The sequence below is a fragment of the Meyerozyma guilliermondii genome, genomic scaffold, assembly GCF_000149425.1.
Source record: "Meyerozyma guilliermondii ATCC 6260 scaffold_2 genomic scaffold, whole genome shotgun sequence".
Taxonomy (NCBI): Eukaryota; Fungi; Ascomycota; class Pichiomycetes; order Serinales; family Debaryomycetaceae; genus Meyerozyma; species Meyerozyma guilliermondii.
In genome coordinates, this window is record NW_001809799.1 from 1,111,244 (window position 1) to 1,123,955 (window position 12,712).

The 12,712-nt window shown below is 43.9% G+C and overlaps 7 protein-coding genes across 7 annotated transcripts; 4 read left to right on the forward strand and 3 right to left on the reverse strand. All coding sequences in view use genetic code 12, as the record gives it.

The window, feature by feature from the left end:
* Positions 1-91: 91 nt before the first annotated feature.
* PGUG_01823 (uncharacterized protein) lies at positions 92-1,306 on the forward strand (the record flags this gene model as incomplete). Its single annotated transcript, XM_001486102.1, has 1 exon — positions 92-1,306. The coding sequence occupies one exon, from the start codon at positions 92-94 to the stop codon at positions 1,304-1,306; it is 1,215 nt and encodes a 404-aa protein (XP_001486152.2).
* Positions 1,307-1,385: 79 nt separating this feature from the next.
* Positions 1,386-2,684, forward strand: CEM1 (fatty acid synthase; the record flags this gene model as incomplete). The annotated part of the gene is made up of 1 exon (XM_001486103.1): positions 1,386-2,684. One exon carries the CDS (start codon positions 1,386-1,388, stop codon positions 2,682-2,684), a length of 1,299 nt encoding a protein of 432 aa, XP_001486153.2.
* A 17-nt stretch (positions 2,685-2,701) lies between these two features.
* Positions 2,702-4,669, reverse strand: SKN2 (Skn2p; the record flags this gene model as incomplete). The annotated part of the gene is made up of 1 exon (XM_001486104.1): positions 2,702-4,669. One exon carries the CDS (start codon positions 4,667-4,669, stop codon positions 2,702-2,704), a length of 1,968 nt encoding a protein of 655 aa, XP_001486154.2.
* A 1,366-nt stretch (positions 4,670-6,035) lies between these two features.
* Positions 6,036-8,462, forward strand: ATG9 (autophagy protein; the record flags this gene model as incomplete). Its single annotated transcript, XM_001486105.1, has 1 exon — positions 6,036-8,462. The coding sequence occupies one exon, from the start codon at positions 6,036-6,038 to the stop codon at positions 8,460-8,462; it is 2,427 nt and encodes an 808-aa protein (XP_001486155.2).
* An 82-nt stretch (positions 8,463-8,544) lies between these two features.
* NOP14 (snoRNA-binding rRNA-processing protein) lies at positions 8,545-10,872 on the forward strand (the record flags this gene model as incomplete). The annotated part of the gene is made up of 1 exon (XM_001486106.1): positions 8,545-10,872. The coding sequence occupies one exon, from the start codon at positions 8,545-8,547 to the stop codon at positions 10,870-10,872; it is 2,328 nt and encodes a 775-aa protein (XP_001486156.2).
* An 81-nt stretch (positions 10,873-10,953) lies between these two features.
* Positions 10,954-11,466, reverse strand: NCE102 (Nce102p; the record flags this gene model as incomplete). Its single annotated transcript, XM_001486107.1, has 1 exon — positions 10,954-11,466. The coding sequence occupies one exon, from the start codon at positions 11,464-11,466 to the stop codon at positions 10,954-10,956; it is 513 nt and encodes a 170-aa protein (XP_001486157.2).
* A 372-nt stretch (positions 11,467-11,838) lies between these two features.
* PGUG_01829 (uncharacterized protein) lies at positions 11,839-12,627 on the reverse strand (the record flags this gene model as incomplete). The annotated part of the gene is made up of 1 exon (XM_001486108.1): positions 11,839-12,627. The coding sequence occupies one exon, from the start codon at positions 12,625-12,627 to the stop codon at positions 11,839-11,841; it is 789 nt and encodes a 262-aa protein (XP_001486158.2).
* Between the last annotated feature and the right edge of the window lie 85 nt (positions 12,628-12,712).

The window sequence follows — 12,712 nt, forward strand, 5'->3', positions numbered from 1 at the left end:
TATCTCGCTCATTTCTCACTATTTCTCTCATTATTTTATTGATTCTCAAATTTCACTGTCTCACTTTCAGGCTCACCAGTCTCACCCTGCTATGGAACCATGGCTTCTCCATCCTATACCCTACGGACAATGGTTTCTCGTGGTCACAGACAACGCCAAACACTTCTACTACAACCAGGAAACAAATAAATCGTATTGGCAGCTCAGCGATGTGTTTGAAGATACTACCATCAGCAAAGACGAGTTCTTGAAATGTTTGAATTTTGATCAAGTGGCAGTCCTTATGGCCAAGATTCGGGGATTGAAGGTGGATGATGGACCCAAGGCAAATAAATCAAGAGCAGTTAACAAAAGTCCAGAAACGAATCTCCCCAGCCAAGGTGAAAATCACAACGAAAGTGTCAACGAAGAAGTCATTACTCAAAGCAACAAGGAAAGTGACAACGAGAGCAACGAGGACTGGGAATCTGGGTCTTCAAGCTCTCAAAATGACCAAGAATCCACAGAAGCATTGGTACGTGGTTTTCTTCAAGAAGAAGGAATAGCTGCAAAACCAAGCTTATTGGAGGGTTACGGTTCTGAAGACGACTCTGACTCTGACTCTGAAGAGCTGGATACACTAGATCTTGACCTCAATTTGCCCGTGGCTGACCGTGAACAGTTCCTTGAAATGCTCTCTTCGCTTGGTGATAAAATCGATAAGATGGACCCGTGGTTTCTTGTCAAAGAGGAACTTGCTGGAGACTTTGCTCAAGACAGTCGTTACTTTTCAGTTACGGATGAGAACCAAAGAGAACAACTTTATAATGAATGGGTACAAGAAAATGTATCTGAGAATGAACCTACTGAGGATAGTTCATATCCTTCACAAGCCCAGTCTTTTTTCAGCCTTCTACTGCAGCACAAGAAGGCAATCAAGAAACTACATTACCAGGAGTTTCTACTGGAACATCCCGAGTTGACAGATTTGCACCTACCGTCCAAATTAATGGAGTCACTTTTCCGCCAATTCAAAGTCATGTTACTGGACCAAGAAGAGTACGAAAGAACCACAAAAAAGAAGCCAGAATATGACCCAGCAACTAATCTCAAGCGGGAAAGGTTACTACGCTTTTTGCAGGATTCCAAATTCGAACCAGCGGCCATCAATCTACAAGATATTACTGGCACCACTGATTTTGAAAAATGGATATCGCTATGCAAACTTGCAAATATACCAGAACGAATCTACGACAGCCCATACAACTTTGTGGTGGGCGACGAAAAGAGGTGGGAGGTGTATCAACTGTGGATATTGGAGCAATAGTATCTCTATGCACTTACCCCATACATCCTATCACCCGCGATGAGGTTCAGCGACAACCCAATTTACTCTTCTTCTACCAATGACCAGAGTTGTCATCACCGGCTTGGGGATGGTGTCGCCCCTCGGAGTAGGCACCAAGCACTGTTGGACCCGTCTTATGGCCAATGAAAGTGGATTGGTTTCGACTCGAATATTTCCAGATTACGATGAATCCTGGAGCAAAATACCATCTCAAGTGGTAGGAAAAGTGCCTAGTGGTCTGCTTAAGGACGGATGCTGGGACCCAGCCGATCATCCTCTGGTTTCTGATGCTCGAAGAGTGGCACTTTTTACTCAGTATGCATTGGCAGCTACACAAGAAGCACTCGACGACGCCAAATGGACATCCAATGGAAACGCCGATAATGTGGGAGTTGCCATTGGCAGCGGAATTGGTTCATTTCACGATATTTATGATAACTCAATTGCATTTTCCAACGGAGGTTACCGAAAGGTGCAACCGTTGTTCATTCCAAAATTACTCACCAATATGGCAGCTGGAAATGTTTCCATGAAATTTGGCTTACGAGGTCCTAATCATACCGTATCCACGGCCTGTGCTACGGGACTAAATGCCATTGGTGATGCCTACAATTTCATAAGAAACGGTTACGCCGACGCAATGGTGGCTGGTGCTACAGAATCTCTGGTCCACCCTCTCGCTCTCGCCGGCTTTGCTCGTGCTCGATCTGTGGTTACAAACTACAACGATGAGCCAGAAAAAGCTAGTCGTCCATTTGATGGCGCCAGAAATGGATTTGTGCTCGGAGAGGGCTGCGGAATCTTGATGATAGAATCGCTTGAACATGCTCTTAATCGTGGAGTAGACCCTTCCTCGATATATGCCGAGATCTTGGGCTATGGCCTTGCTGGTGATGCCCATCACATTACTGCTCCGCCTGAGGATGGAAATGGTGCCTATCGAGCCATGAAAATGGCACTAAAAATGGCGGATACCCAACCAGAAGAAATAAACTATGTTAATGCTCACGCAACTTCCACCGTTATAGGTGACCGTTCAGAGATCCGAGCAATCCAAAAAGCACTTCACGAAACTCCTGGAGTTGCTGTGTCATCTACCAAGTCGTCCACTGGCCATCTTCTTGGAGCAGCTGGAGCCGTGGAGCTGATATTCACGATTTTATCGGTCAAAAATAATGCTGTACCTGCTACACTTAACCTAGATAATGCGGGACACCATGCTGATGACGACGCTCAAGACTTTAGCCTAGATCTTGTCCCCAACATATCGAAAGAAATGCCCGTCAACAAGGCTTTATGCAACTCATTTGGATTTGGAGGTGTGAATACGAGTATCTGCTATGGTAAATTTAAATAATTTTACATATACATAAACTAGCACCCATGAAGTAACTTATTCTTCGGAAACGAGTATCCGGCATCTTCCCAAGATGTCAAATTGACGTTTTCGTATGCATTGAGATGATCCTGAATGTACTGGTAGGTTGGATGGTCTTCAGGGTCGCATGTTACACTGATTTGATCTTCCGGCTGGTAAACTCGCACATGGTCGATTCTCATCGTCACTGGGAAGTTGAGCGAGGGCCAATCGATGTATGCCCAATTATTGGAAATACCCAAATTCATGATGACAGACATAGGCTCCTTTGAGATACGGCGGAAATCAATATTACCATTGGGTCCCAATGCATATGCTTTGACCGTTAACGTTGGCTCACCAACATACCAAGTACAATAACCATCGTCATCGTCATTGAGATACTCGTATCCATACATTTGAAATTTGGGATCTTCGTATTTTTCGTACCACGCATTGTTGAGTGTAGTAACACCAGAAACAGCTTGTTGGAAGGGACCTCCGGCATACGAGTTGATTGAAGTGACCGTATCGTCGTTAATGGAAGCAAAATTGTAATCAGGAATGTACCAAATGTCAAAAGGAGCAATTTGCATAGATTGGGAAGCCAAACCGAGTTTCAAGTTTGAAGCATACTCAGCTTCAAGAGCATCGATTTCGGGAGCTCCACGACCAGTTCCAACGTTGGGATGGTCCAGTCCACTACAAGCACACAGAGGCAACCGTTGACCAGGAAGGTACGAAATTCCATCAGGAGAGGATTGGTTAGCAGTAATACCAGCATCACAGGCTTCATAGGTGTAAGGCCACACACCGTCTGTAGTTGCCATATATCCTGGTCTACCCAAGTTACCCATTGTCCACAAACCAGGCCACAAACCTGAAACATTTCCGTAATTGGGAAGTTGAGCAGAAAATTCAATCATACCTTGGGTGAAACACATTTTGTTCCAACTTTGAACCATTCCTGATCTATAGAATAAATCATGATTCTTGAAAGCGTCCATACGAAGGTTCAAAGTACCATTTTCAGTCCAGACAGCATCTGGATCGTACCATTCCAAATCATGAGTAGCAGCATAATGGAAGTTTGGAGCGGTGAAAAATTGATCATCACCATCGTAAAATGTACGACCATCTTTATTAAATTCATCCGAGAACACTAATTTCCAAGTACCCGTAGTGACTTTTCTGGTGAGGTACTCATCAGGAGTATCAGGATCCACCAAACTCGTTCTTATAGCACTCAATATGGGATATTTATAGTGTGTTAATATCTCATATGATTCTGGAGTATAATGGTCGGCGACACCGGAGTATGTGAGAACTGGGAAAAGAATAAACACACAAATCACAGCGATGACGAGAAAAATGATACCGAAAAGGCCACCCATAGAACGACGGTCCATGTTCTTCAAATCATACATGAATCTGTTTTTGTCATACAGAGCATCGGCAATGGGGTCTGGGTTATGAAGGTAATCATCTGGTTCCTTTTCGTCGATATGAAGCGGGAATGACGATGCAGGGTATCCACCAAAGGGACTAAAGTCTGTGGCCGCAATGAACGGATTTGTGCTCTTGTTCGAGCTCAGCGAAGTATCATCACTCTTTGGTGTCTGTTTGTTTTGATACAAGTGTGACGAAAGAGACGTGGAAGAGACTACCCTGGAACCTGCCATCAGAGGATACCTATCATATTCCGATGGTACTTGTATGTTATTGTCACTGTTCTGGGCATTGTTTCCCTCCAACGATGTCTCATGAGAAAGAAGATTCGATGAGGTGCCATTCTTCAGGTAATAACCATTGTATGAACTGAACGGTTTTCCATAATGAAAGTTGGTATCGTCCAGCTGAGATGACGAGATATGGTTGGAGCCGAACGACGACGACAGATCCTCATCTTGAGGAGAGGCAAACGGGTTCTGTTCGCCGTCCTGCGGCACGTTGGGACTGTTATATGTGAGATCACGTTGAGCCATGATCAAAGAGGGGTGCGACAGGCAAATGGAAACGACTGCTTTTTAGTAGTGGTTCGAGGATTAAGCTATGTCTGGATCAAAAACGAGCGATATTCCAGACTTGTTGATTTTTTTTGTCACCAATATATCAGGATGGGTGAACGTAAAAACGGATAGTATTGATTTCAAGGTTATGCAAAAAAACAAGAACCAAAGAAAAGTAGATTATATAGCTCTTTTGCTGTTCTTGTATGAAACACAGATCAGTTAAACACTAGAAAATCTATCGATCTTGATCAATATTTTGTCGTCAGCCCGTTAGTCTTGGCTATTTTTTTTGTTATTCAGGCTGTGCAAAGTTGCGCACTCGTGTTTTTGTGTAACAACGAGCCTTCTGGTTATGGGCGTGGTAGGTGCTACAAAGATACTAAAAATGGAAGCTGGGAAAAGGGGGTTTGAGTGTATACGAGGCTGTGGGAGGTTTAGCTGCCCTGAAAATAAGATGGAGTTTTAGATGGCTGAGAAGAGAGATTTTTTCAAGGAATGTTAGTGCACCCAGTGCACCCAGCGAAAGGCTAAAAATAAGAGCAGATGAAATAGGAAGGTACAATTCTCAAAAGTGCACGAGGGAGAAGCCACGGGATCACCTAGGGTCTACGATGCAATTTTAGTAATTCAAGGACTATTTCCAGCTGTGCTTTCTTTTCACCTGTTGAGGAGGGAACGTCAAAAAAGAAATTGACACAAGAGATGAATTACGTAACGAGCGGCTTAAACTATAAAGCCACATGTTTCCATCACGAAAGCCAGTTTTAAAAAAAATGACACATACATTGTAAGCGAGAATGCTCGAGTGTTTCGGCGAAAACTGCTTTGGAGATTCATTAACCACAAAAGAGGAGAATGGTGAAGCGAATCAAATTTGCAGATTCTTTTTAAGGGTCAGAACAATGGGCATTTCCCAGGCATATGCAGGGGTGAGACAGGGCACCCAACGACAGACTACAGCCACGAGTAAAGCCTAAACGAGCGGGCGAAAATAAGCGTTAGTAAACAGAGGTCACATGAGGCCAGCTACCTCTCAAATTTACTATATAGAGCTTTTCATTTTCTTCTAATGATTCTATAATGGTTCTATAATGGTTCTATTATAATTCTATTATGATTCGACCATTCTTTGCTTTGCTCTCATCTGTTATTTCCCCTCTTTTCTACTTTTTCTTTTTCTCGTTCCTCTTTCTTGGCTTCCTCTCTCTTGGCCGTTCTCTTCTTTGGCTCTCACTAGATAGCTGACCAGCCACACGCAGGAGAGCCACACGCAGGACCCCACCTGCAGTACAATCATCACTTTAACATCCACTCCACCTTATCAAAGCGCCACTACTTCATGCCTGATGTTCATTTGAGCTCCAGTTTTGCTGAGGGCAACACTAGCGAGCAAAACGAGAACGATACGTTTCTCTCACGTATATTTGGTTTCCATTCCATCTACAATCAGCTCGATAATTACCAGTATTATGACCCAGAATCTCAAGTAGGCGACTCTATGATCCGCCGCGATGGTGGTCTGAACCACTTATTAGACCTGGAGTCCGATTCAGACCTTTCCTCCATAGAAAGCAGCTCTCTGCTGCAAGACCAACCACCGTCAATTCATGCCAATGACATACAAATGCAACCATACGAGCCTCCTACTCAGCCGTATGGAGAGATAGATCCCCAACCACAAAATGCTCCAATTATGACAGAATCTGCTCCAAGCCACGGAATCTTGAACAATGGTGCAGTCTCGACAGATGAAGCTCAGGTTCAGTTCAGAAAAACTAAAACACTTCCTTCGTTCCATACCATGTACCAGCGGCAGGCCCGTGGACGTGTGTTCATTCCTTCTAGAGAAAGAGCGTTGTACTTGTGGGCCAATATTGTTAATATGGACGAATTTCTCTCCGATTTATATTACTACTACCGTGGTCGAGGCGTTATGAACATCGTTTTAGGGCGCATCGTGGACTTGGCTACTCTTGTATTTGTCATTGGTTTCGCATCCTTTCTAGCCTGGGGTGTAGACTACGACAAATTTTTGTCTAGAGGACAAAAAAGCTTGACATTGTCAGACCTCATCATTCCACATTACATTTCCAAAGCTCCGGCAATGGCAAAGCTACTACTTTTTGGATTTGCTATTTACATCACACTTCGCATTGTGCAATTATACTTTGATTTCCGCTATAAACTATCTGAAATCCGCAATTTTTACCGTCAATTGCTCGATATCCCTCACGATGATGAGCTTATGACGATCTCATGGGCTACAATTGTTGAAAGGCTTATGGAACTTAAAGATTTCAATACCCTCACCAGCCTGCTGCATTATGTGAACGACTTGAAATCCAAAGTCAGACTCAACGCCCATGATATTGCAAACAGAATAATGCGCAAGGAGAATTATATCATAGCGTTGATCAACAAGGATACGTTAAACTTGGGGTTTGAGATTCCATTGTTGTCTGTGCTAAATCCAATTCTTAATACTCGGGCTGTATTGACACGCACCTTGGAGTGGAATTTAAAGCTCTGTATTTACAACTTTGTCTTCAATAACCAGGGCCAAGTCAACCCCAATGTCCTTAAAGACTACAACAGAAATATGTTGGCAAAGGAGTTGAGCTCCCGGTTCAAAATGGCAGCAATCATCAACCTTTTGTTGTGTCCATTTATTGTGGTATATTTCGTTTTGTTGTACTTTTTCCGATACTTTAACGAATACAAGACGAATCCATCGTCGTTGATCGGTCTTCGCCAGTATACTCCTTGGGCAGAATGGAAGTTACGAGAGTTTAATGAGCTACCTCATTTTTTTGTCAAGCGACTTCAGCTCTCCATAGGACCAGCCAATACCTATATTAACCAGTTTCCTCGAGGATTTTTGGTTGTTAATATCATGACCCTCGTCAACTTTGTTGCTGGTGCAATCACGGCTGTTCTCGTCGTGATGGGATTATGGTTTGAAGACGAGGAACACAGTTTTTGGGCATTCGAGCTCACAGAAAACAAATCTGCATTATTTTACATCAGTATTTTCGGAACAATATGGGCAGTCACTGCTGGCTCGTTGGCTACCGATACATCGTCGACGGAAAGTGCCAATTCCAGCTCACCGTTTTATTATGATCCAGAAGCTAGTCTTCGCTATGTGACCCAATTCACACATTACATGCCGTCAACGTGGAGTAAAAAGCTACACACGGCCGAGGTTAAGGGCGAATTTTGTGAATTATTCAGCCTAAAGATCGTTGTCATCATTAACGAGTTGTTAAGTCTCGTGCTTACCCCATTCATTCTTTGGTTCAAATTGCTGAGTCAATCGGGTGCCATTATAGATTTTGTACGAGAATACTCCGTTTATGTTGATGGGCTAGGATATGTGTGCTACTTTGCCATGTTCAACTTTGAAAAGAAGGATAAGAACATGATGCACGATCTCAACAAGAAGAAGAAAAAGTCTCCCTCCCACCGCACTAAGCGAGACGACATTGAAGAGGAAGAAGAAAGTGACAATGGGGTACCCAATGGCGACGATAAAATGATCAAATCTTACATGTATTTCCTTGAAAGTTATGACGATCGAGAGCGTGCAGCTCGACCAACCCCAAAGCTGCGTCAACTTCCGCGCACCAGATTACCGCCTGGAAGCATATCCGAATCCACCTACAACGTCGACCATATACTAGAGGAAGAGGAACTACCACAGGGCAAGAGTGCTGGGGTTTTTGGGATGATCAACCAGTTCTACAAGCAAGACCTTGGAAGGTGAAAAATATAAGCACAGCACATATATTACATAATCCAAAGACTGAAAGACAAAAGTTGGAACCGATGCTCATCGCACACTAGTGATGGCGGGATCCCAACTCAAGCAGCTACGTGCGTCGCTCAAGGAGAAAGGCCTCGTTGGCCAAACGAATGTCAAACGAAAAAACAAAAACGCAAAGACTCCCTCGGAAACGAGGCGTCAGGATCATAACAAGATCATAAGTGAGATTCGTAACGATTTTAACCAGTTTGACAATCGGTACAATAGAACCAAGCATGATGTGACTACGATTCTGAAGGGCAAGTTTGTGAAAGTAGGTTCGAAACAGCATAACGAAGCAAGTAGAAACAACCAGTCGGTAGAACAGGCATTGAAAAGTGAGCATGAAGCCAAGAAGAAATTCCGAGGACGAACGGGAGGTTTGGTAGACCGAAGATTCGGAGAGGGCAATGCAAACATGACGGCAGAAGAGAAAATGCTCATTCGTTTTGCCAGGGAACGGGAGTCCGGTAACAAAAAGAAGCATGCATTTTCATTGGGAAGCGATGATGAAGAAGACGGTGCTGAAGACGACGATGACGGATTCGTTCTCACACATGGAGGTAAGGCGATAGCTGACGAAGAGTCGTTGGGAGACCAAGTTACTTATGCAGATGAAAATTCGGCACAACCATTGCGCCGAAAATCCAAGGCTGAGGTGATGAAAGAAGTGATAGCAAAGTCCAAGTTCTACAAACAGCAAAGACAGAAAGAGTTTGCCAAGACCCAAGATGAGATTATGGACCTTGATGAAGACTTTGGTGATGTTATGCAAGTGATGAATGAACAACCCGTTCCAAAACAACCCATTAAATCGAAAACGGCTGAAGAAATAGAATACGATAGTCGGGTACGTGAACTTACCTACGATCGTCGTGCTGTTCCTGCTGACAGAACGAAAACTGACGAGGAGCTTCGCAAGGAGCATGCTGAGAAAATGCGCAAGCTTGAAGAGGAGCGTGAGAAGCGTATGCTGGGCTTTGCATCTGAAGGTGGTGATAATATTGACGACGATTTCTGGGAGAATGACCAGGACGAGGACGAAATGGAAGGAGTCAGCATTGAGAATGGCGCCTCATCGGACTCAGATGAAGAACTGGAAACTGAGGTGACTTCAAAGAGCAGTAAACCAAAAGCTGCAAAGCATGCCATTCCTTCAACACAAACCGAATTCATCTCTATAGTAGAAGGCGTTGAACCTTCTCAACAGCCTCGTTTGGTGAACTCTATAGTTGAGTCACATCATCCTCGGTTGGCAGCTGGAAACAAAGAGAAGATGGATGTCTTTGTTGGCATTCTTTTTCAGCATGTTCTTTACTTGGCCGACAAGGATAAAGAGTTAACGGAAACATACATTTCTATTCTTGTTCCTCTCGCTGAAAATTACAACCAGGCACTTGTGGAAAACGTTAGAACCGAATTGCAACAAGTCCAGAACCATATATTGGACCAGAAATTGAGGACAAGGGACTTGGTTTTATTCGCGGTGATCGGAGTGCTTTTTTCTACATCGGACCACTATCACCTTGTGGTGACACCAGCATTAATTTTGATGAACGAAGCGATTTCAAGCACGCAATTCAGACAAGTTTCTTTGAAACAATTAGCTGAGGCAGTCTACCTCAGTGATATGGTACTTCATTATCAGAGAATCGCGAAGCGGTATGTTCCCGAAGTGGCGTGTTTCTTGCAAAGGGCATTGATGGCACTTGTACCGCAAGTTGAAAAATTGGGAGGAAAGCCAGAATTCAATTTGAAACCCAATGACAAACGTAAGAATAAGGTGCAAATTTCAATCAGTGGATTGAGTGAAGATTCTCCAGATTTCAAATTTAGTCTTTTGGACCGAATTTTGGAGTTATGTGACCGGTCAGTTAGCATGTGGAGAGATAATAGCGGCATTGTGGAAATAACCGCACCTCTCATACCGATATTGACCCATTTGGCGAGGTATTTCAACAATGAGTTGACGAATCTTGCAGCCATTTTGACGAAAATTGTCAAGTTGCACGAAAATGCCGTTAAGGAACGGGTGCCATTAGCATTACAAACACACAAGGCGTTGGCAATACCTACTTATGCTCCCAAATTTGAAGAGAATTTCAATCCTGATAAAAAATCTTATGATGCTAATCGTGAGAGGCAGGAAATTAACAAGATGAAGCATCAATTGAAGAAGGAAAAGAAGCTGACGATGAAAGATATTCGGAAGCAAGGACGGTTTAGTGCCAGGGAACAAATTCGGGACAAAAAGCAAATGTATGAGGAGTATCATAAAAAGATGGCTAATATTGTTAGCAGCATTTCTACCACTGAGGGAGCTGAAAAAAATGCCTACGAACGTGAAAAGAAAAAACGAGCCAAAAAATAGCTTTTGGGTAACAGTATATATAATATTATACAGTCGACACTTTATGTACGTCAACCGTTTTAAAACAACACGGTATCAATCTTATACTTGCGACATGGCTGGAACACCAACTCTTGGAGCCGACTTACGAGAACCGCCAAACATACCACCTCTAGCAGCACCAATGGATGAAAACACAAGCGATGCCAAAAAGATAAACACGGAAAAGTAAAGGAAGGCAACCGAGGCTTGGGCCTTTCTACAACGACCAGACTTACCTTGAGTGATGTTGTTGTCCTTGAGGTACAGTTCATTAGAACATGAGTGACAACGAATACCAGCAGCAATTGCAGTAGCAGCGGCAAAAGTGAAAACAAAGTTCAAAAAGTCAAAGATGGCTAATACCAATGGCCATGCAAATCCGTCAAAGAGGTAAGCTAAAACACCATAGAATGAGGAAGTAAGGATAGCAAAAGCAGCGGCAAACACACCAAAATTAATTTGAGGATTAGATTGGAAAACAGTGGTTGCGGCAAGGGAGCCGGTCAATCCTAATGCAATCACAAGGAAGACAAAGTTGATAATTCTCAAAATTGAGTCACCGATGGCTAACATTATAAAGTTGGAGATATGCGACAAGTACTCCTGACCTCCGGCCTTTATAAGCAAGCTTCATCCGACTTTCCGCATTGGGCCGGGTCATGTTTATCGCGGCTGAAATAGCAAAGTATTTGCAGTTCGGCTCGTTCGGGAAGGTGACGAAGGGGTCACCTGGCCACTTCCGAGGGTAAAACCGAGGGGTAAAGAAAAAAACCACGACAGTGTGCAGGAAACAGCCCAATGTGGTATTTGCAGCAACAGCAAGGAAAGGATTGCAAACAATTGCAGCCGAACTTACAGCCTAATTTGCAGCACAACTAAAGTTTAACTTTCAGCCTACTGTGCTAAATTTCATGTAGCCCTTCATTTCATTTCTTTCTTCTTACTTTACTCGCTAAAATACTTCCTCACATTATCATCCACCGCAACTTGCACTGGCAGTTGCCCGTCGTTGTTGCGGATCTCGGGATCCCCTCCGCACTCCCGAAGTAGTTTAGCCACGTCTCCGTGGCCCTCGGCAAGTGCGTGGTGCATAGGAGTCCATCCATCTGAATCTTTAGCGTTGATATTGGCTCGCGCATCTACCAACGTTCGCACTATGGGTTGCGATCCAATTGCCGCCGCTCGATGCATCGCTGTTCTTCCCAACTTATCCTTGGTTCGAGTCGAACAATGGTATTTTTGAATCAATTGCTTCACTACATCATAATGATTTTTGCTGACAGCCAAATGGAGTGCGGTGGTTCCGCTACCTGTGGCTAGGTCGATATCCGGTACAGGGTCATGGGTCAATAATACGTCAAGAATGTCACTACGACCGATTGCGGCAGCAATATGGACAGGAGTCCATCCCGAATTATCAACCATATCGTCAATTTCCGCTTGAGTCATGTTTGCAGCCAAAAACGCCACCATGTCGACATCGCCTCCAGATACCGCCCAATGAAGTGGTAAACGTCCATCTTCATCCTGCTCGTTCACCAATTTGGGATGCTCTCTAATCAACTCTTTTGCAAGCAAGAACTTGTCATCGCGAATGGCTTGGTGTACCGTCGCCTTATCCATCGTTGTTGCAGTCGATGCCAGAATTTGGATAGGTCGCTGGGCTGGTGTGCGGATGTCCATCCCATGCACCTCCGATGTCGCACCACATTTGTTGGCCATTTCCGAGGGCATTGTGCATTAGACGACTAGGGGGCTTTCCGAGGGTTCCTTATGGTGCAATTGAAATTTTGTGACCTCAATTGATGACACTCCATAA